General features: G+C 41.0%; 1 protein-coding gene and 1 long non-coding RNA gene across 3 annotated transcripts in view; one reads left to right on the forward strand and one right to left on the reverse strand.

Moving 5' to 3' along the window:
- The window catches only part of LOC144002387 (uncharacterized), a 258,898-nt gene that overhangs the window by 194,434 nt on the left and 42,782 nt on the right, over positions 1-21,682 (reverse strand). The window lies entirely within an intron of this gene.
- abca3b (ATP-binding cassette, sub-family A (ABC1), member 3b) overlaps positions 1-21,682 on the forward strand; it is a 46,197-nt gene that overhangs the window by 11,719 nt on the left and 12,796 nt on the right. For both annotated transcript variants that reach the window (XM_077497170.1, XM_077497178.1), the window contains exons 6-19: positions 3,713-3,972; positions 4,067-4,183; positions 4,353-4,473; positions 11,972-12,145; positions 12,346-12,527; positions 14,417-14,563; positions 14,683-14,812; positions 16,459-16,613; positions 16,886-17,041; positions 17,112-17,322; positions 17,420-17,570; positions 18,470-18,568; positions 20,916-21,114; positions 21,186-21,492. In XM_077497170.1, the coding sequence (XP_077353296.1) occupies positions 3,713-3,972; positions 4,067-4,183; positions 4,353-4,473; positions 11,972-12,145; positions 12,346-12,527; positions 14,417-14,563; positions 14,683-14,812; positions 16,459-16,613; positions 16,886-17,041; positions 17,112-17,322; positions 17,420-17,570; positions 18,470-18,568; positions 20,916-21,114; positions 21,186-21,492 (2,409 nt within the window). The remainder of the gene's footprint in view (positions 1-3,712; positions 3,973-4,066; positions 4,184-4,352; positions 4,474-11,971; positions 12,146-12,345; positions 12,528-14,416; positions 14,564-14,682; positions 14,813-16,458; positions 16,614-16,885; positions 17,042-17,111; positions 17,323-17,419; positions 17,571-18,469; positions 18,569-20,915; positions 21,115-21,185; positions 21,493-21,682) is intronic.

Here is a 21,682-nt window from a genome sequence, read left to right on the forward strand (position 1 = left end):
AAAAATCACAAAATCATCATAAAAACCTTGTATTTGAACAGGGGTGTGTAAACTTTTTATATCTAAGGTAAATAGTGTGGAAGAAATGTTTGTTAGGAGGCTGTACGTTATTAAAGCATAATACTCCACCTCTCCTTCCAGTTTCACTTCCTGCGGGTCTAATTTCCTGAAGTAGCAAAACAATGTCAGTTTTAATTCAGGTTATGAGTGCAGAAAACCACTTTAGGGTGATGCTTAAAAAGTCAGTCAAATCAGATTTTTCCCAAATGAAGGCCTATTCTTCACGTTTTCTTTGGCTTCACTTCATAAATTTAAGTGGCATTAAAAAGTCCGTTTTATTTGACATCCTTCATCCACCGGATGCCCTGCACTTAATCTCTGCTGCCTCTTGACACAAGAGGCCACGTTTCCATGGCAACTGCCATCGCGCGCGTTTGTCGTGACCCCCCGCTTTATCGAGCCTTGGCGCTCACTCTGTGCAGTGGGACATCTGCGAGTCGTCCAGGCGCCATTCGTACACACGCAGTCGAGGCGTTTGAGCGGATGCGGCGTGGTGAGGACAACTTTGAGATTGTGTGCGAGGTGCATTCAATCCCATCACTGAGATTTGCACCATATGAAAGCAAACTAGCAAGTGCGGGGAAAAAAAACCCCCCAAAAACATTTATGGCCTCCAAGTGTCTTTCTGTGCGCACTGTTTAGAAATCCAGGTTTTGTAACCCGAGCAGGAGCTCCTCAAAAGATTGTATTGTTCACGGTTACCATAGTTTCCCCTCAAAGCGCAAGAAACAAGAGAGGTCTGTTTTGTTTTTGTTTTTTTTCAGAGTCAAGACACCATCGCGCTTCAAGTACAAAACTATAGACCCCTTCAAAGTTTGTAAACAATGTGATGCAATTTAAAGGGCGGGGCTTAGCTGGAGGCAAAAACACCTCAGTGGCGTGTGGTTCTAACACCGGTCAGCATATTTTCACAGAAAGTTCACGTCGGAAAGGACGCGGAAAACGGCCATTTGAGTTAATATGTGCGTAAACTGACTCCCCACGACCGTGAATGTTACTTTAAAAAGTTAACTCTGACTGATGGGACGATATTTACTGACCCGTACACACTCACGCACTGGATAGATGATTTAACGGGACTACCCACCGTGCATTGGCCGGACATTTAAATCTACCTTATAGAAAAACTGAGCCATCCATCCATCCATCCATCCATCCATCTTCTTCCGCTTATCCGGGGTCGGGTCGCGGGGGCAGCAGCTTCAGGAGGGAAACCCAGACTTCCCTCTCCCCAGCCACTTCAACCAGCTCCTCCGGTGGGATCCCGAGGCGTTCCCAGGCCAACCGAGAGACATAGTCTCTCCAGCGTGTCCTGGGTCGTCCCCGGGGTCTCCCGCCAGTGGGACATGCCCGGAACACCTCCCCAGGGAGGCGTCCAGGAGGCATCCGAACCAGATGCCCGAGCCACCTCAGCTGGCTCCTCTCAACGCGGAGGAGCAGAAAGAAGAAGAAAAACTGAGCGTTTATACTAAATATAAACTGAAGGCCTATAAATCATTACATGTCTACAACTAACTACGTCTTGAATGGACATGTTCAAAAATTAGAATATAGCAACTTGAGCGAGGACTTTTGTGTCGTGCGGTCGCAAGTGCTCCCAAGTCAACGACAGGGACAGAAGACGAGGATATACGAGGCATGTACCTCTCCTACAAAAATTTGACAAGAAGTTATCGGAACCATTGTTGGGGCTTTCGCCTCGAGAAAACTGAAACATACAGCTAACGTTTGGTTAGCAGCGGTTAGCATTCGCGCATGTAGCATGTAAACACGGACTTTTTGTAAGTAAAAATAATCCCACAAATAATGACTAATTTAAGTAATTTCAATCACAACTAAGTCTAGCCCACATCATTGTCCAGGCTGAATCTGATAGTTAAATCTTACCTGATATGAAGTGTGCGCTGCAAACACGAGCATTGTTGATGATAGTCTCAGACAGTCCATTCCTTTTGCTTAATCGCGTATAACCACAGCCAACTGCGATTACTCTGACTAGCAGAGGCTGGGATGCGATAGAATTTCAAGTTTTTGTTTGTCCACGGTTCTGGCAACCAAAAGCACAACAAGGCGACATTTTCTACAGACAAGCAGCGTTGTTTACTTCTAGCTGCACTTCGTTGCCTCCAGCGGTTGTTTTTGCCTCCAGTAAACACCATGACGTCATCGTGACATAGGCCATAAAAGGGTCTATAGGCATGGTGAATGTCAAATTTAACAACAGGTGTCTACTAGGTGTGTTAAAAAAAAAAATCGATTCAGCAATATATCGCGATACTACAGCACGCAATTCTCGAATCGATTCAATAGGCAGCCGAATCGATTTTTTAACATCCTTTTTTTGATGGTAAAATATTCAACAAAACGTCTAACTTTCACACTTTAAGCATGGAACAATGTTATATTAATGGAACATGAAGCCTTAATATTTTTATTTCAATGCTGTTCAAACATAAAAAATATTACAACCTGTTTGTTAAATACAGTGGCTCACAGTTAAAAGACTGAAGTTTCAAATCAATAAATAATACATTTTCATACAAATCTTACAGTGTACATGTACAAGTTTACTGAATGGTATTTTCTAAGTTTGAGTAAAAAAAAAAAAAATCGCAACAATCGAATTCATATCGGGATTAATCGGTATTGAATCGTGACCTATGAATCGGGATACGGATCGAATCGTCGGGTACTAGGCAATTCACACCCCTAGTGTCTACTAGAGTTGTCAAAATTAATCGATTAATCGACAAGTAATAGTAATCAATTGTCAAATTAATCATTTTAACAGTCGAGTAATTGTTTGGAGCAATTTTTTAACTCATTCACTCCCAGCCATTTTCACTGAAGCGCCCGGTCCGGCTGTTTTACTGGATTTGGACTGATTTTGCAAGGCCCACCGAATATTGTATTCTATAGCTATAAAAACATGGAACCTACCAAAAGAAAGAGTAGAGTCTCTTATTTCATCAGGGGAAAAAAAAGTATGTTTCTATCCGTTTCCGTTTTGCAGCAATTATCATTGGAATATAGCTAAGTTTCGTCATTATTCACAAATCTGCTTTGAATTGTAGGGAAACAGCTTGTTTTAATCATGGCCCTAGTTGATCTCTTATATTCTGCTGCCACCTGCTGGCCGTTTTTGTAATTACTACCATTTTTTTTTTCATCCCTTCACTGCAGTTGGGAGGCTGCATCAAAGCCTTCCGTATGCTCTAGCATTAAGAAAAAAAAACATTAAAAAAAATGTATAAATACGTCTTTGTGACACTTACATACTTATAAAATAGAACGTATTTATACGTTTTTGGGAGCAAATGAGTTAATTGGAAATTGTCGAAACGATCTGATTTCAGCACCTCAACAGTAACTAATCACTGATTTCTGTAGTTGTTTTTTTTTTTTTTTTTTTTTTTTAATGGAAGAAGACCGAACCAGCAGCATATTCAGTTTCCAAAAGGTTGACGAATACATCAATCCCCATTTTTGTAATCATTGTAAGAATATGAAATATGAAATAACAATCAGTGGTTAATAAACAGTAATTAGGGGGAAATGCTTTTGTAAAACGCTTTAATGCAAGATAAAAATGATTCTAAAACTAATGGATAGTGACAGCACGAGTGTCTAACTGCTCCACTTCTCCTCCAAGGTTATTTTCGCGAGGGATTCCTGGCCGTGCAGCACGCCGTTGACCAAGCCATCATGCGCTCTTACAACAGAACCGCAGCCGACTCGCTCCTGGGACAGACCAGAGTGGTTCTGTCCCGCTTTCCGTACCCTCCCTTCATATATGACGTCTTCATCCTGGCCATCCAGAACCAACTACCCCTGCTGCTGGTGCTCAGCTTCACCTACACGTCCCTCAACATAGTCCGAGCCGTGGTCCAGGAGAAGGAAAGGAAGCTGAAGGTGGGTATCGTGTCGGTGTTGAGTTTCGGATTTTGGATTCATTCAGCATTCAAATCCTTTTTTTTTTTTGTCTTTGCTCTTCTGTGGCTCTCAGGAGTACATGAGGATGATGGGACTCAGCAACTGGCTCCATTGGACTGCCTGGTTCCTGATGTTTTTCCTGTTCCTGTCCATCTCCGTCTTTTTTGTGACTCTGCTCCTCTGCATCCAAGTGAGTTTGGATCTTGCAGCTCCTTTAATGACATGGATGAAATTGTCATTTAATAACCATCCAGTCACTCTACTGTATACTATTACTGCACGTGTACTGGGTGTACTTATAGTTATTCTACTGGCACAGTTTATAACAGCTCTGATCTGTACGTATGTAATTGTTGTAGGTAAGTCCGAATGGAGCGGTCCTGAGTTACAGCGACCCCACGCTGGTCTTTGTCTTTCTTCTGACCTTCACCGTGGCCACCATCAACTTCAGCTTCATGATCAGTGCCTTCTTTTCACGAGGTGTGTGCATATCTCTGTATGATTGTTTGATGAGGATTCTTTTTTATGACCCTTTCATTCCAAATCGTAGCTCAGCATCTTGCCGGTCAGAGAGATTCAACTTCAACTTTATTCCAGACTCTAAGTCCAATACAAACGAATAACAAAATATACACCATCAAAAAACAATAAAAGAACAATAAAAAACAATAAAAAACATTAAAAACCAATAAAAAACAATAAAAAACAGGGGGACTGTTATACAGTCATCAGGCAGTCATACCAATGTTTCCACATCCTAGACTGATACCGTACAGCACTACACTTAATATCAGTCAAAGACAGCACAACTTCATTCATAGTCCTATTCAAGCGACAAATAAAACTGTATACAAGCTTTCGCAAAGTAGCTTGTAATCCGTTTATTCTAGCTGTAACAAACAGCTCACTTGCTCTAGTCCATCTTGGTCTCCTAAGGAGCACCCGCAAAGCGTCATTGTAGGCCACCTGCAGCCTTTGAAAACTTCCTTTCTTGTAGTTTGACCACAGGTGAGCTGTGTACAGCGGTGTACAGTATGATTTAAACAATTCGATCTTCACCTTGTCCGTACAGAAACCAAACCTGCGAGCCAGAGTGTTTGCTTGTGCGTATAATGTCCTACATTGCCTATACATGTCATCATCATCAGACAGATCTTCTGTGAATATATGTCCCAGATACTTTATTTTATTCCTCACATGAAGCACAATATTGGACAGATAAAAAGCAGGAAATGTCAGACCTTTGTCTTCCCTCGTTCTACATATCATAATCATACTTTTATCTGCATTATACTTGATGTCATGTTCCAAACCATAACTAGCACAGGTGTTGAGCAATTGTTGTAAACCAGCAGTACTCGGGCTGAAAACCACCAAATCATCTGCATACATCAGATGATTTAGCAGCAAATCACCACTATAACAGCCAGTATTGCATGCCTTCAGCCTTACTGACAGCTCATCCAAATATAGGTTAAAAAGAACTGGGGATAATACCCCCCCTTGTCTAACCCCATTTGTAGCGCGAAATGGTAAGGAGACACTGTTCCCCCATTTAATTCTCATCGTCTGCTGAGCATACCAATAGGTTAAAATTCGAACAATATAATTTGGCACACCCCTCTGTATCAACTTCATAAACAGCTTCCTGTGATTTACCCTGTCGAAGGCCTTTGATGCATCCAAAAAGCACATAAAAATGGATGAATTCTGAGCTTTATATTTACTAATAATTTCTTTAAGAGCATAGATACACATATCTGTACCTAAATTTGCTTTATAACCGAACTGGCTGTCTGAGGATGTAACAATTTTTAAGATTTTATCCAGCAATATTGCTTCAAGAACTTTCGACACAGTACTGGCCAAAGCAATTGGTCTATAGTTATCTGAACTACCAATCTTCCCAGCTTTATCTTTAATAACAGGAACTAATAGCACAGTTAGCATGGAGTCAGGCAAAAACCCATGAACAAAAAAAGCTGTGAAACAAATGGAGATCAGGGGAAGTAACCTCACACTTGCAAACTTTAAGTGCTCAGCTGAGATGCCATCCAAACCAATAGCTTTATTATTTGACAAATTGGAGATAGCTTTCAGTACTTCATGACCAAGGATTGTATCTGAGCTGTCAACTTCATTCACACAGTAAGTGTTACTCTGTACACAATTAAATAACCTACTATAATGTTGCCGCCATAACTCCAAGATATTATCTGTTCCAGTTTTACCATCAACAGCACATGGTAGAGAATTTTTTGTTTTCATGGCCCTAACCTGCTTCCAAAATTCATATGTGTTGTTACACTGCAGTTTCCTGGCCATAGAATCAGCTCTCATTGCCTGCTCATTTTTTACAATGAAGCGTAGTGCATATTTATATTGTGCATTAGTGACCCTCTTATACTCATAAATTGGACCACATCTTGGCCTTCCAGCCAGCATCCACTCTCTAGAAGCATCACGTGCCTTTGCATAGAATTCTGCCACATGAGCATTCCATCCCGGTTTTACTTTCTTTTTAAATTTAGGCTTTTGAAAACATTTACTTGACCTAATCAATGAATCCATTATATCCTCATACATAGAAGAAATAGCTAATATATGATCAGAGTTCTTACAGTTATTATCTCTACACACTACTGCTTCTCGAGGCAGATGTATATTTTCTAATAAGATATCCGTACTTGCACAATATAATACAATGTCTTCTTGTGCGAGAGAACTCCAATCCAAATACAGTCTACTTTCATTACAACAGTTTTCCGTTAGAGGCAACAATTGATCATTTATCTCCATCCCAAATGGTAAATGGTCAGCTGTTGATACATCATAAAGGATGCTCATATCTGTCAGAGAAGCGTGTGCGTCCGCTGTTGCGACACAGTGATCCAACCAAGAGGTCGTATGCCACGCCTCACTAATATATGTAAAACTATTTACAGGCAGTAGGTCTCTGGATGACAAAATCAAGCCACTGTCATCACAGAACTGTGTCAAATGATTTGCAAAAAGTGACTTACTATCAGTAATGTCTGCATTCATGTCCCCAATAATAAATACATTAGAACACTTATTTTCCTGTATAAAAGAATTCATAAAAGCTAATCTATATAAATACTCAGTTTCATTAAAAGTACACTCATATGGGGTGTAAACATTCAGTATTACACATTCCTTTCCGTTACATGTCAACTGAATTGCTATGCACCAGTCCACTCCGAGCCTAATTATATTTACACAGGAATCAAGTCTTTTATTCCAGAGAATTGCTACTCCTCCAGGAATACGTCCACGTATTATTCCATCACTAATGTCGACGCTGGACTCTCCTGCTCCATGAAAGTTATCATTCATTGAGTTCAATCCCTCTAGATCCTGTTTTGTCAGAAACGTCTCTTGCAAACACAGCAAATCACACTGTTCCAACAGGCGATCAACAACCATTCGCCGAGCTCGATCCTCCACAGTCTGCCCCAAACGCAGACCGCGACAGTTGTACGACAGGACTTTCAAACCCATGTTGAATCTAGCGAATGCTGCAGCCCACCTAAGCCCCACTCATCTGCGCTCCCAAGCTAGCATCATTCGAGCCAGTAACACCAGCCCTGCTGCGCTGCTCATAAAAGCGTCTCACATAGGCACCGTTCGGCCATATCTCAGGGTTATACATTTCAGCTACCTCTTGACACTCAGCAGTAACTTTAAATGAGGAGAATCTATTATTAGCAGTGACTATTTTCTGGCAAGCCACTTCGCGTCCAAGCTGCTTCCGAAGGTAGTCAGACAATGTCTCTGTGTCCAGATCAGGCGAGAATTTAGTAGCGAAGACACTCACCAGTTTTGTCGTCACTGTTTTAATATGGTCACCAACCGCTCCTGTGCCCACAATTGCCATGCCTTTACCTGGCTTCTTCTTCAGACCAGGCGCAATGTTGACGCGGGTTCCCTTATGACCAGCTCGTGGCTTCCCCTGTTTGACAACAGTTGACCACTTTGGCGATCCAGGCAAATGCGTTGTTCGCCGTGCAGTAATCGCTTCCGCCATGCCGCCACTGATCGTAGTCTTAGCCCTGTTTCCACAGGTAGCATCGCTAGTTGAGTCAGTCACAGCCTCCAGGTTCAAACAGCTGACAGCACTCTCACGCGCAGGCCCGATCACTTCCGAGACATCACCACTCCGTGACGTGCCGCCGGCACACTCCTGCTGGCTGTCATCCCGGCAGACCAGGCGGCCACTGTTGACTTCACTCGCGGCGTCTTCCAGGTTGCAAACCCGGCGATTGACATCCTTGGTGATCACGCGAAGATCCGCGCATACTTCCCCCTGAAGTTGCAGCACACTCCTCAAGGCACCAATGTCAACTTGTAATTGTTCCATTTTCTTGAGCAGACTGCATACATCCATGCTAGTGAATGTCACAGGGGGCAAAGCCTCCAAATAGTGCGATACAAAATGCGGTACCTCTTCCCCACATTCGTTCAGTACTTTCAGACAACTCTTCACGTTGTTAATGTCTTTTTGTGCTCCTTTATGTGCTATATTGCGCTGCGTTGTTTGACACACCTCAAACAGCACCTTCTTGGAAGCCTCAATGGACTCCGAGTCAAACGTGTTAACTGCCAGCATAACAATTTCATCCTGGCTCAGTGTTCTCAATTTTACAGCAAGGAAGTTTAAAAGTTCATCCTCCACTATTAGTTTGTTGACCACAGTCCTGTATATTTCAGGTTTTTGCCGAGCATGACAGAGAGTAGGAGCGGCTGCCACATAAGCTGCTGCTCCACCCGCCATCTTGATTCCATTGAATTAATAATAATAATAATAAAAATAAAATGAAAAATAAATATTCAATCAATAAATAAATAAGGTTATTACACCAGAGATTGAATTAATAATAATAATAATAATAATAATAATAAGAAGAAGAAGAAGAAGAAGAAAAAAAAATAAAAAATAAAAATTCAATCAATCAATAAATAAGGTTATTACACCAGAAATTGAATTAAATAAATTAAAGTACAGTAAAGTGTAATAACCTTATTTATTGATTGATTGAATTATTTTTTATGTTATTATCTGTTCTCATTGCTGCTGGACATGTAAATTTCCCAGAGGGAACCATCCCAAAGGGATCAATAAAGTCAAGTCTAAGTACTCCAACTTCCTCCGCGTTCAAAAAACTTCAACGTTAGCTTCAATAAAGATTCTTAAATAGTTATACAGCTCACCTCACTCCATGTGAATTTGAGTGTGAATAGCTGGTTGTCTATATGTGTCTTGCGATTCATTGAGTCAATTTTTTTTTTTTGGAAGAAGAAGAAGAATACAGTTAAGTCCTATTATTTTTAGTGAATAAAGTCACTTTTCCGCAATATTACAAATGGTATTTTTGAAATTCACTTGTTAAAATATGACCTTTTTATTCCCTTGTTAAATGTTGACTTAGCAAATCATATTATGACTTTGTGGAAAACTTCTACTTTATACTTTCTTTTTTTTTTTTTTTTTTAAATAAAAAAAAAAAAAAAAAAAAGAAAATCTACAACTTTATGGATGCCCATATTCTACATTTGTACTCATACTACGTAACCGATACCACATTACCAGACTGAAAATTACTTTTTGGGCAGGTGGGGTAGGAGCCATGCCAGTCAGTTTTCTAAAAGAAAGTCCAGAGTAAAATAGTAAATTGAGTGATGGTGTAACCATGTATGACTTCCGTTGTCCTGCCATAGTTTTATTTTAGTACTGAAATTCTTTGTCTTACGGGCTATGTTTAAGTTAAATGTATGGCAAGACTGTGATAAAAACTAGGGACAAATCAATTATCGGTCGGGCTGATATGTGGCATTTTTACTAGTGTTGTTCCGATACCGTTTTTTGGCCCCCGATACCGATACCCAGCTTTGCAGTATCGGCCGATACCGATACCTACGGGGTTTTTTTTCTTCATAATGAAAAAGCTGTCCTGCCATTGGTTCAGAGCATTCAAGGGCCAATAGGATATCTTAGATTGGCATGCAGTAAACATGTCACATATCAGTGAATGTCATGCACCAGCAAGACACAAGATGCTGCATCCAAAATCCTATATTAGCGTTGGAATTAATGGTATCGGCATGTGACTTGTGAGTACTCACCGATACCGATACCACTGTTTTAATGCAGTATCGGCACCTCTGCCGATACCAGTATCGGTATCGGAACAACACTAATTTTGACGCATAATGGCATCGGCCCTTCTAAAAATCTGTTGGCCGATAAGTAAATTCTTACTCGAATAGTGTGAAACTTATGGAATGTTTGAAGAGAAGTTTGTGTTTTGGGAAAATACCGAATTTGATTCAAATAAAAATTCATCACAATTGCAAGGCATAATGGCATTATCATGTATTGGTACTTGGTATTGGCTCATACTCGAATATAGCTACCTGTAATTTTACTTGGTCTGATAGGTAACTGGTGCATCCCTACAGGTCATTAATTGATGTTGGGATTATGAGTGGTTCCTTGGATAATATTTTGACGTCTAGGCTGGCTGAGGCCCAACAAGTTTAAGAACCCCGGGCCCTGCCCTAAATCCACACACTAAAACACTATTAAAAAATTTATTTGTCAAACTCCATACCACCATTTAATAAAACCAGCGATGCATGGAATGCATTGGCAACAACTGCAGCTATTAAAACAAGCCATAAAATAACATAAGAAGAAATAAGAACAAAAAAATTGCTTCTGAATGTTGCGATGTGACTTGAGGACAATAAAGCAGGTAAATGCATAACATTATATATCATAGCAATCCCTGGATGCGTGTTTCATGTCTCAGTTGCAAAGCTAATTAAAATGCTTGATAACAACTGTCCTAATTAGACTTAGGAGGGTATTGTGCTCTTCCAGGTGTTGTCTGTTGGCAATCTTTTGTGTGTGCAGCTTCTTTGGCACGGCGTCGACTTGCAACGGCTTATGCAAGCACATTCGAAATGTCACAACCGCGGGAGTGCTTTGAGAGTTTCTATTTGTCACAAATAGAAGCACTCGCTCTTTCATTCTGCTCTGCTATTCATTTTCTTACATTCAGACCTCTTCCACTTTCATTATTTTCACCATATTGTGTGGGGGTGTGTGTATGTGTGTGTATATATATATATATATATATATATATATATATATATATATATATATATATATATATATATATATGTGTGTGTGTATATATATATATATATATATATATATATATATATATATATATATATATATATATATATATATATATCAATAGATCAATCATCACCGATAGATGAGGCAAACCACCAATCGATGGCACATTTGTTCAAATTATACCTAAGATTATCTTAATTCTTTACAATTCTGAATACTGTATTGGTTTTAATTAAATGTGTTCCTGATTGTATTAAATGAAGTTGGGAATCCTGAAAGGCACATTATGGTTTGTGTTATTGACTCTTATATCATACTAGACTGCCTGCTATCATGTACTTTTGCATAGTACAGTATAAGATTATTTATTATCTGCCTACTCCAGAGGACAGATTTTAGAAGGCTAACATTCACAATTGTTTAGTTTAAAAAAAAAAATCCATGGCTCTCTTTATCTTTTATTTAAAAAAAAATAAATATATTTTTATTTTTAATTTTTTTAAACACAAGGTTCCCACAAATACATTTCAGAGCAAAGAACCTTTTTTGTCGTCTTTTGCGTCTTTTCTTCCTCACACGTTTATAATTTTGTTGTACTTCCATGAAAGCACAATAAGTGCATTCTGTTCTATTCCATAGCATTTTTTTTTTGGAGCGGCATATCCATTTTCCTTGGTCACCATGACAACAATTGAAAAAGATGTCTTTCTTTCCACAGTTTTCATTGTCAGTGCTGGCTTCACGAGTCGAACAGATATTTAGCCTCCTTTCTTGCTGTCTTTTTTTTTTTTTTTTTTTTTCCCCCTTCAGCGAATGTGGCAGCAGCAGCGGGTGGCTTCACATATTTCCTGAGCTATTTGCCGTATTTGTTCCTTTGGCCACGCTACGACCTACTCAGCCATGCTCAGAAGGTGTCGGCCTGCCTTATCTCCAACGTGGCCATGGCCATGGGAGCACAGCTTCTGGGGATGTTTGAAGGCAAAGGTGGGTCTGCAGCAGACGTGGACAAACTCTTATTGCACAAGGGCCACATTTCATTTTGAACACTGAGGACATTTGTCGATGAGCTTAAAGGAATTATTGAATAAAATAAGAATCAATTCTCATCGAATTTCATGTTATTACAATCGACCAATTCATATGTGCTCCGTTTGGGTTTATTTTTTTTTCTCTCTTCTCCACAGGCACGGGCATTCAGTGGTGCAACTTGTTTGATTCTGTGACGGTGGACGATGATTTCTCGCTGGCCCAAGTGATGGGCTTGCTGCTGTTTGACGCCGTACTTTACGGCTTGGTGGCCTGGTATGTCGAGGCAGTTTTTCCTGGAGAGTACGGAGTGCCGCTGCCCTCGTACTTCTTCGTACTGGTATGCTATGCTCAACTTCTAGCACACTGATGAAACGATTCAGCACAAAATGTGAAACAGCTAGTCCATTCCACTCCACTATATTGTACAAGTTGGTAGGAGAGAGGAGAAGCAGCATCTCTCACCTCTCATTCCACTGAAGAAAATTTAGAAAATCCATATGGCGTTCTGGTCAGTGTAGATAAGATAGTTTTTTTTTTTTTTTTGTAACTGTTTCTTTATTGAACATACAAGCATTTCAACAAACAACATATACATAAAGAGAGTTTTTCTTTTCTTTTTTCTTTTTTTTACACACAATATTCCCTCCAAAAATTTAACAAATAAGTGAAAGGATTAATATGTCTTCTATGTTTATATACCTAATAATTCCTTTCTTTTTCTCGAAATCCTATCCTTTCCTCGGACAGCAGTGTTCTCATTTCCCTCTAATTTAATATGTTAACTAATTTTACCGTATCCACAGTGTTGTACGAGTTCACAAAATCCAATGCCCCTAAGGGAATTTAAACAATAAAATAAAATTAAAATTAAATAGAGTACAAAAAAATACATTCAAACATTTAACACCACAACATGTTAACTTCTGTAGCTAAACACTGTGGTTTCCCCTGTTAAGATCAAACAAAATCCCATCCTATTACTCCTGTATAGTCTTTCCATCGTTTCCAAATTTTATTAAATTTGTCCACCTGCCGTCTCAAAGTAAATGTCGATTTTCCCCAAGTATAGTGCCTTGAATGTAGGTGGGAAATCTACCAACAGTATTTTATCCATGTGTGTCTTCAAGTCATGCCAGTAGTTGTGGATAGAGGGGCACTCCCAAAACATGTGATAATTGTTAGCTGTTTCTGCCCCACATATTCGCCAACACTTTGTGTCCCTATAAGTTGTCTGTGATGGTGTTCTGAAGAATCTTACAATATTTTTCCACCCATGTTCTCTCCAAGTTAGTGAACAAGTTGTACTCCACTGCTGTTCATTTATGTCTTCCCATTCATCCTCTCATATGGTTGTATTTGCCTGCCTTTCCCATTTCTCCTTTATATACCACGTGTCATTACCCTTTAAATCTTCAATTCCCTTATATAGCTTAGAGATGAGTTGTTTCCCTAACCTGCACTGAATATTTTAATAAGATCCAAACCTCTTCCCTCCAGGATCACCCCCCTTGTTTTATATAATGCCGTAATTGCAAATATCTGTACTGATCCACATTAGATAAATCATACTGGCTTTACAACTCTTGAAAACTTTTAATGTCCTTCTTCTTGAAGAGCTCCCAAACTATTTTAGGTCCCCTTATCCAATTTTTAAAACCACTGTCTGTTTTATTTGGAGCAAATTCCGAATCATATCCAATCCATTTCAGTCGTCTACTCTGGGTTCCCAACTGACCCTTGGCTAGCAATCCAAACCATATCAAAAGTGACACTTCCAACCATGGGTTTGCACCCTCTTTAATGTTTTCTCAAATCCTTATCCCCAGAGATAAAATAGATTTAGGTGGTTTAGATTAATAATTGCTGCTCTCTGCAAGCACCAATCACTGTAAAATGAGCTTACATTAAGAATATTAGCGCAAAATTTCCTACAAAATTATAAAATAATTTTGAGCCCATATCGCCCACTCGTAGTTGTCACATTTGATCTGAATAGCCTGCACAAATCATTACAGTTATGATAGTTCTGCAAAAAAATCCATATGCACCTAATTAAGTTTTTGCAATTTAAATGAAGACACCCACAGTATGGAGTGGTTTTATGATATCTTGGCGTCGCAAATGACTTGTTTTCATCCATAATGAATGGAATGCGAGCTAATGAGTTTTGCTTATTATTTTTAATTTGACACCAACTGACTGCAAGCTCATCTTTTCCACGTGCAGCCTTCCTATTGGTGCAGCAGCCCTCGCATGGCTCTGCTGAACGAGAAGGAGGAAGAGGAAGACGCTGAAAAGGCTCTGAAAGGAGAGTTTATAGAGGAGGAGCCAAACGGAGTCGTCTCCGGGATTAAAATCAAGCACCTTGCCAAGGCATGCACAGTAGACAGCAATTTAGATTATTTTTATTTTTATTATTATTTTTTTTTTTATTATTATTTTAAACAAAGTGAAATATATGTTGTCTTGAATGCGTTCTTGTTCTGTGGCAGGAGTTCAGAGTGGGCAACAAAACCCGCAAGGCTGTGCGGGATCTCACACTGAACATGTTCGAGGGGCAGATCACGGTGCTGTTAGGACACAACGGTGCCGGCAAGACCACCACACTGTCCATGTTGACAGGTGACCACTTGCATCCACATGCTTCAAACACCTCACATTTCATAAACCTATGCATTATCACATTATTTCAATCGCTTCACACATTGCAGATTTCTTTGTGGAACGTCTCTGTAAATGTGTATTCTGAAGCTGCCACAAGATGGTGGGTGGCCAAGCATTTAAAACAAAGACATAAAGATAAAGAAACATTATAAAGTACTAATGCCATGCATGTAGCATGTACACTATCATCATTCACTAGTTAAATTACTCAACACAAACAAATCACCTCCACATGAGGTCTCGTCAATAGCAGCACTAGCCCAAACTAGCATGACATCACGGAGAAAAAAAAAAAATGTGCACTAGCACCTCACACAAATAGTATTAACTCCATCCATCCATCCATCCATCCATCCATTTTCTTGACTGCTCATTCCTCACAAGGGGTGCTGGAGCCTATCTCAGTTGACTTTGGGCAGTAGGCGGGGGACACCCTGAACTGGTTGCCAGCCAATCACACGGCACACAGAGACGAACAACCATCCACACGCACAAGCACACCTAGGGACAATTTGGAGCGCCCAATTAACCTGCCATGCATGTCTATGGGATGTGGGAGGAGACCGGAGTACCCAGAGGGGACCCACGCAGGCACGGGGAGAACATGCAAACTCCACCCAGGATGGCCGGAGCCTGGATTCGAACCCGAGTCTTCGGTACTGGGAGGCGGACGTCCTAACCAGTCGTGCCGCCCGAGTATTAACTCATTAAACTGAAATTCGAGTAACAAATGTTAGGCAATACGGGCAAATTGTCTGGGTGAAGCAAAACATACGTTTGACTTTTGATCTGAAACCTGGGTGGAAAAACACTTAACAATGAGTTAATCCTAACAACAACACCAAGATTCCCCAGATTTTGCCAAAGTCATAATTTTTTTGCTTTTTGAGCACAAAAACGATGAACGGATCACATTTTCAACAAATAATGCTGGATAGGCTCAATAAACAAAAAATCTGCCAAAGCTGAACTACAATTATGTAGTGGTTCATGTCATACATCACGTGAGGGGGCATTTTCTCTCCATTTTATGATTATTTTTATTTGTGGTTGAATACATTAATTAAGTGTATACCTTTTTAAGTATGTTTAGGTTCTAATATGTGCTGTACTGTATGTTGTGTGTGTGTGTTGTTGTTTTGTTTTTCTCATGGGTTTTCAGTGGGTTTGGAACATATCCTCCATGATGAACTTTGTTTCAACCTAAGCAACCAAAGTGATGTCAACATCACTTCATAAGCCTGTCTTTTATCTCTAATGCACCCATCTACTCTAGAACAGGGACAATCTGACCTCATCCTACCACATTTTCAGTTTCTAGTGCATCCATTAGCCTCACTGATGAGTTTCTTTCTTCTTTGGAGCTGTTCAATCCGAATGAGTTTGTCTCCCTCTCTCATGTGACAATGTCTTTATTTTTACGGCTGAACCAAGCCCTGGCATTGTAGTTTTTTCCAACCACAGCAAAATTTCTTCTTAGAAGATAATGTTTCACTACTCTTCCAAATTTTAGTCATGTATCATTTAACCAAATTTCAGTGCAGTGTGTACAGAAGAGGATGAAAGGCCAGCTTTTAGTGACTCTGCTGCTTTTGTCTCCACAGGTTTGTTCCCCCCAACCAGCGGGAGGGCCTACATCAACGGATACGACATCTGTCAGGACATGGCTCTGGTCCGACGCAGTCTCGGACTCTGTCCCCAGCACGACGTTCTGTTTGATAATCTGACCGTGAGGGAGCACCTCCTTTTCTATGCGCAGGTACTCCCACTAATACTCATGTACACTTTGACACATGACTTTTTTTCTTAAATCAGGAATAAACACGTTCATTCCTATAGCATTTGGGGTAGTAGTTAGGCTTTAATTGGCATGAGGATTATGAGGAGGAGTTGAACCGTTTATTCGTTGTCGCCTTTACCATTATACGATGACGATTATAGCTCAGTCGATTCTCGCAAGTCACATGTTCTGGCATTAACATCAGAAACAGTTTGGGAACCCCCTGGGCTAAAATGTGCTGTGTGATTCAGTTGAAAGGATTTTCCAAAGACAAGATTCCAGAGGAGGTGGATAGAATCATTTGCATTCTCCACCTTGAAGACAAGCGACACGCTCGCTCCAAGACACTTTCAGGCGGCATGAAGAGAAAACTGTCCATTGGCATCGCCCTCATTGGCGACTCCAAGGTTAGCAATCAATCAGTACTTCCACTTGTGGTTTTTCCTATCTGTTCATCAACCACTTTGTGTGATCCAGGTGGTGATGTTGGACGAGCCCACGTCCGGTATGGACCCGTCGGCCCGACGCGCCACGTGGGATCTTCTGCAGGGCGAGAAGAGCGGCCGCACCATCCTGCTGACCACGCACTTCATGGACGAGGCCGACCTGCTCGGCGACCGCATCGCCATCATGGCCGGCGGGGAGCTGCAGTGCTGCGGGTCGCCGCTTTTCCTCAAGAACAAATATGGTCAGGATTGTGGAATGTATCTGACCTCACCAACTGAGGACAAGCCCCTTAGAAAATGGATGGCTTTAAATAAATCCAATATTGCTGTGGTCCCCAGGCGCCGGCTACCACATGGTGATAGTCAAAGAGGCCCTCTGCAACGTGGCCGAGATCACCCGCCTCGTTCACATGTACGTTCCCAACGCCACACTGGAGAGCAGCGCAGGGGCCGAGCTGTCTTACATCCTGCCGAAGGAAAGCACCAGCAGGTTGGTCACGTCGATCATGCATTATGGATATCGGAATGTTACAATAATTGTGTGAATGCTGAATTTGGATTCTTTAGTATAGCGTTTTATTCTGCCAGATTTTTTGGCCAGTAACAACTCCCGCATAATACATAGAATTTACACAGTTCCAATTTCAACTTGCTATCAAAAATTCACGCCTCCTGGGTTCTCAGTTTTCTCAGTCCACATTACTTAGTTTTCTCACAATTTGACATTTAATACCACATTTCTCCCATTCATTTTCAATGGGACAGTCATTCAGTTTTCCACTCCCACTTCCATACATACAACTCATTCCCAGTGTTTGATACTGCTGCTGTGGAGCACTTGGTGAAGTGCATCATCCAGTAACCAAGAGCTCGTGGGTTTGAATCCCAACTCCGACTGCACACTGCAAATGTATCGATGGCCATTACGCTAACTAAGTAATGTTAGTATAGTAGTATACTTGTTAGTTAGTATACATGTATACCAACTGATTATCATATGGGGAAATGCATTCTGATTTTACTTAAATGAATGAACACATAATATCCCCATTCAGTATCAACAGCTTTCAGGATTATACTGCATTATTGAGTACAATTGCATATGTCACAGATTTATTTAAGGCGAAAATAGTCCAGTGGTTAAAGCAAAGGACTGGTGTGTGGGGTGCGAGGGTTCAAATTCTGCTTGGAGTACATTTGATTTTGATTTCATATAATAATCTTTGCCTAATTAACATTCCTTGTATTAAATGTCATTTTACATTATTGTTATAATAAAGCATTCCACACACATTCCACATGCATTCAATACTAGCATTTCGCTTTCAGCATTCACACACTATTTCTCCAGAAATGTAGTCTACTGTGGCCTTTCTCTTTTTATTTCAGGTTTGAGCTGCTGTTTGCCGAGTTGGAGATGAACAGAGAGGAGTTAGGCATCGCCAGCTATGGAGCATCTGTCACCACAATGGAGGAGGTGTTTCTCAGGTTGGAATTACAGTTTAAAAAAAAAAGTTTAGAAGTGTTCGTAGCAGGGGTCACAAAGCCTTTTGAAGCTGAGAACTACTTGGGTACTGATGAATGCGAATGGCCACCAGTTGGAGTTGCACTTCTGAAATAACAAATAATATCAAATTGCCTAATAATGTTTATTTATTTACGTAATGAGACTGATGTTATGTTAATGATTTCTCATATAAAAAAATATATATATATATATTTTTTTTCCTATCAATCTTTGCCAATTTCAAATGATCACTTTTATGGCATTCCTAGGAAATCACAGTGTCCCATCACTGATAAACTACTTTTAGAACAGGCCAGTCTTTGAGGGCTCTCTGGTGCCCGCGGAGACCACCTTGGTGACCCCTGGCCTGTTGTAATAGTTCAAACTACGGCCCAAAGGCTATTTGCCACATGTTTGTAAGATCCTGTGGTATACGCAGTGGATATTAGAACTCTCCAAACCCTTGTTCACAATAAAAAATGAGATTAAAAAGGGAAAAAACAAAAACAAAAAACAACTGAGATATTATTGTGCATGTGTCCCCTCTTCTATCTGGGGATGTGATTGTGGTCAGAATTAACTCATTATCATCTTAAATTATTACTTGAGTTGAAGACTACTTTCTCATTTACTTTTATTAAATCATAGTTTATCAAGTGCCTCTGATCCCCAAATAATGTTAAGATGTTCTAGTAGGCTTTTATTGACATTACTTTTATTGACTCTGATTTAACATAAATTTGAATGTGCAAAAAGTCTAGAAATAGATTGTTTAATGGAAAAATGGTTTTAATTCCCCAAACATAAAAAAATACATTATACAGCTGTAATTGTAATGCAATCCCTCAGTACCATCAATTATCGTACTGTCAGAATCTGATCATGGCCCAACCCTAGTTGTACCAGTAAAGGACAAAACAGTCGATATTCTCGGAAAGTTTCCACTTGTCATTATTTTCCTGTGTGTTTGGCTTCACACTGCTTTATTCTGCCTCCCATGTAGTGTCTGTGTGTATCTATGGCAACAATTGACAGTGGTGGGCTAACATTGCGCGCTGCTTCAGCAAGCAACACGTAACATTCTAATTGGTGGTGCTGCGGTGCTGTTTTCCCGTTCTGGCCTTATTATCCACAAGTCCAGCTGGGAAAGCATCAATGGCTCTGCACGCTTATGTATTAAATGTCCAGTGTCAAACGTGACCATCTGTTTTGCTCCTTGAGGGAGAAAATAATAGGAACTGAAATGGTCCTATTACTGCACTTTGTTATTGTGGCTTTATCCTGCACCTGCCCTTGTTAGCTAGCATGTGTATATAGGCTATATATACACAGTATATACAGCTTGCGATTTGAGGTTCAAATACTTCTGTTGTGGCACGATTTAATAACGATATAATACTGTTTAGTTCATCTATTTTCCTGAAAACGATTGATGATTAGTGAGAAGTTGCGTAGCGATGGAAACTGGGCCAAAAAGTCTGCCAAGCCAACTGTCAACTCAACTTGACTTTTGACTCTCTCTCTCTCGCTCTCTCTCTCTCTCACTCCCTCTCTCTATCTCTCACTCCCTCTCTCTCTCTCTCACTCTCTCTCTCTCACTATCTCTCTCTCACTCTCTCTCTCTCTGTGCCTCTCTCTGTCTCTCTTTCCTTCTCTCTCTCTCTCTCTCTCTCTCTCTCTTTCTCTCTCTGTCTCTCTTTCCTTCTCTCTCTCTCTCACTCTCTCTTTCTCTCTCTCTCTCTCTCTGTCTCTCTCTCTCTCTCTGCCTCTCTCTCTCTCTGTCCCTCTCTCTCTCTCTCTCTCTCTCTCTCCCTCTGTCTCTCTTTCCCTCTCTTTCTCTCTCTGTCTCTCTCTCTCGCTCTCTCTCGCTCTCTCTGTGCCTCTCTCTCTCTCTCTCTCTCTCTCTCTCTCTGCTTCTTTCTCTCTCTCTCTCTATGTCTCTCTCTCTATGTCTCTCTCTCTCTCTCTCTCTCTGTCTCTCTCTCGCTCTCTCTGTGCCTCTCTCTCTCTCTCGCTCTCTCTGTGCCTCTCTCTCTCTCTCTCTCTCTGCCTCTTTCTCTCTCTCTCTCTCTCTCTCTCTCTCTCTGTCTCTCTCTCTATGTCTCTCTCTCTCTCTCTCTCTCTCTCTCTCTCTCTCTCTCTCTCTCTCTCTCTCTCTCTCTGTCACTTCATTTTCCCCCTCTATGTTTGTCCATCTGCCCCTCTATCTTGCGTCTCATTATAATCCACATGCTGCTTCACAAAGTCTAAATACATCCCATCATAATCCGTTATCAGCATCATTATCCAAAGCCCCACAAGCAAACAGCTTGTGCTTTGTGTGTTCAGAGTGGGAAAATTGGTGGACTCCAGTTTGGACATCCAAGCAATCCAGCTGCCTGCCCTGCAGTACCAACATGAAAGACGCTCGCACGACTGGACCACGGATGACGCCAGCAGCATCAGCGGTATGACCGACATCACCGACTTCACCGACAGCGGGACGCTCATCTCAGAGGACTGCTCCAACATCAAACTCAACACAGGGGTGAGATGAAGTCAAGAAAAGTACTTTGGTTGAGAGTTTTTGACGAAAACTGTTTTCCCCTCCTCCATCAGGTGAGGCTTTACCTGCAGCAGTTTTACGCCATGTTCCTAAAGAGGGCGCTGTACAGCTGGAGAAACTGGAAGGTGATGGTGGCCCAGTTTCTCATCCCCTTGGTGTTCACCGTTGTGGCGTTAGTGGTGGCACGCACCCTTCCCAACCACAAGAACGGCCCTCAGCTGGGACTGGAGCTGCGTCGTTACGGACCCACCCGGGTTCCCGTCGCTCTGCAGTCGGGGGCGGGCGCCTTGGCCTCCGAGCTGGCCAACGTTTATGGCTCGCAGCTCCTCGCGCAGCACGGCCAGCTCGTTAACATCTCGGGTGAGCATTGTGAAACTTTGTTCAGAGTAGGGCTGAATGATTATGAAAACTGTGTGTATATATTAGGGGGGGGTACAAAATTAGCTCGTTAACGCTACTAATTTTTTTAACACGCAATTAATGACCGCCCGTTACTTGCCTGTATTGGGGGAATTCCAATCGCAACGCAGCAGACTTGTTCATGTCAAAA

The sequence above is a fragment of the Festucalex cinctus genome, chromosome 1, assembly GCF_051991245.1.
Source record: "Festucalex cinctus isolate MCC-2025b chromosome 1, RoL_Fcin_1.0, whole genome shotgun sequence".
In the NCBI taxonomy this organism is placed as follows: Eukaryota; Metazoa; Chordata; class Actinopteri; order Syngnathiformes; family Syngnathidae; genus Festucalex; species Festucalex cinctus.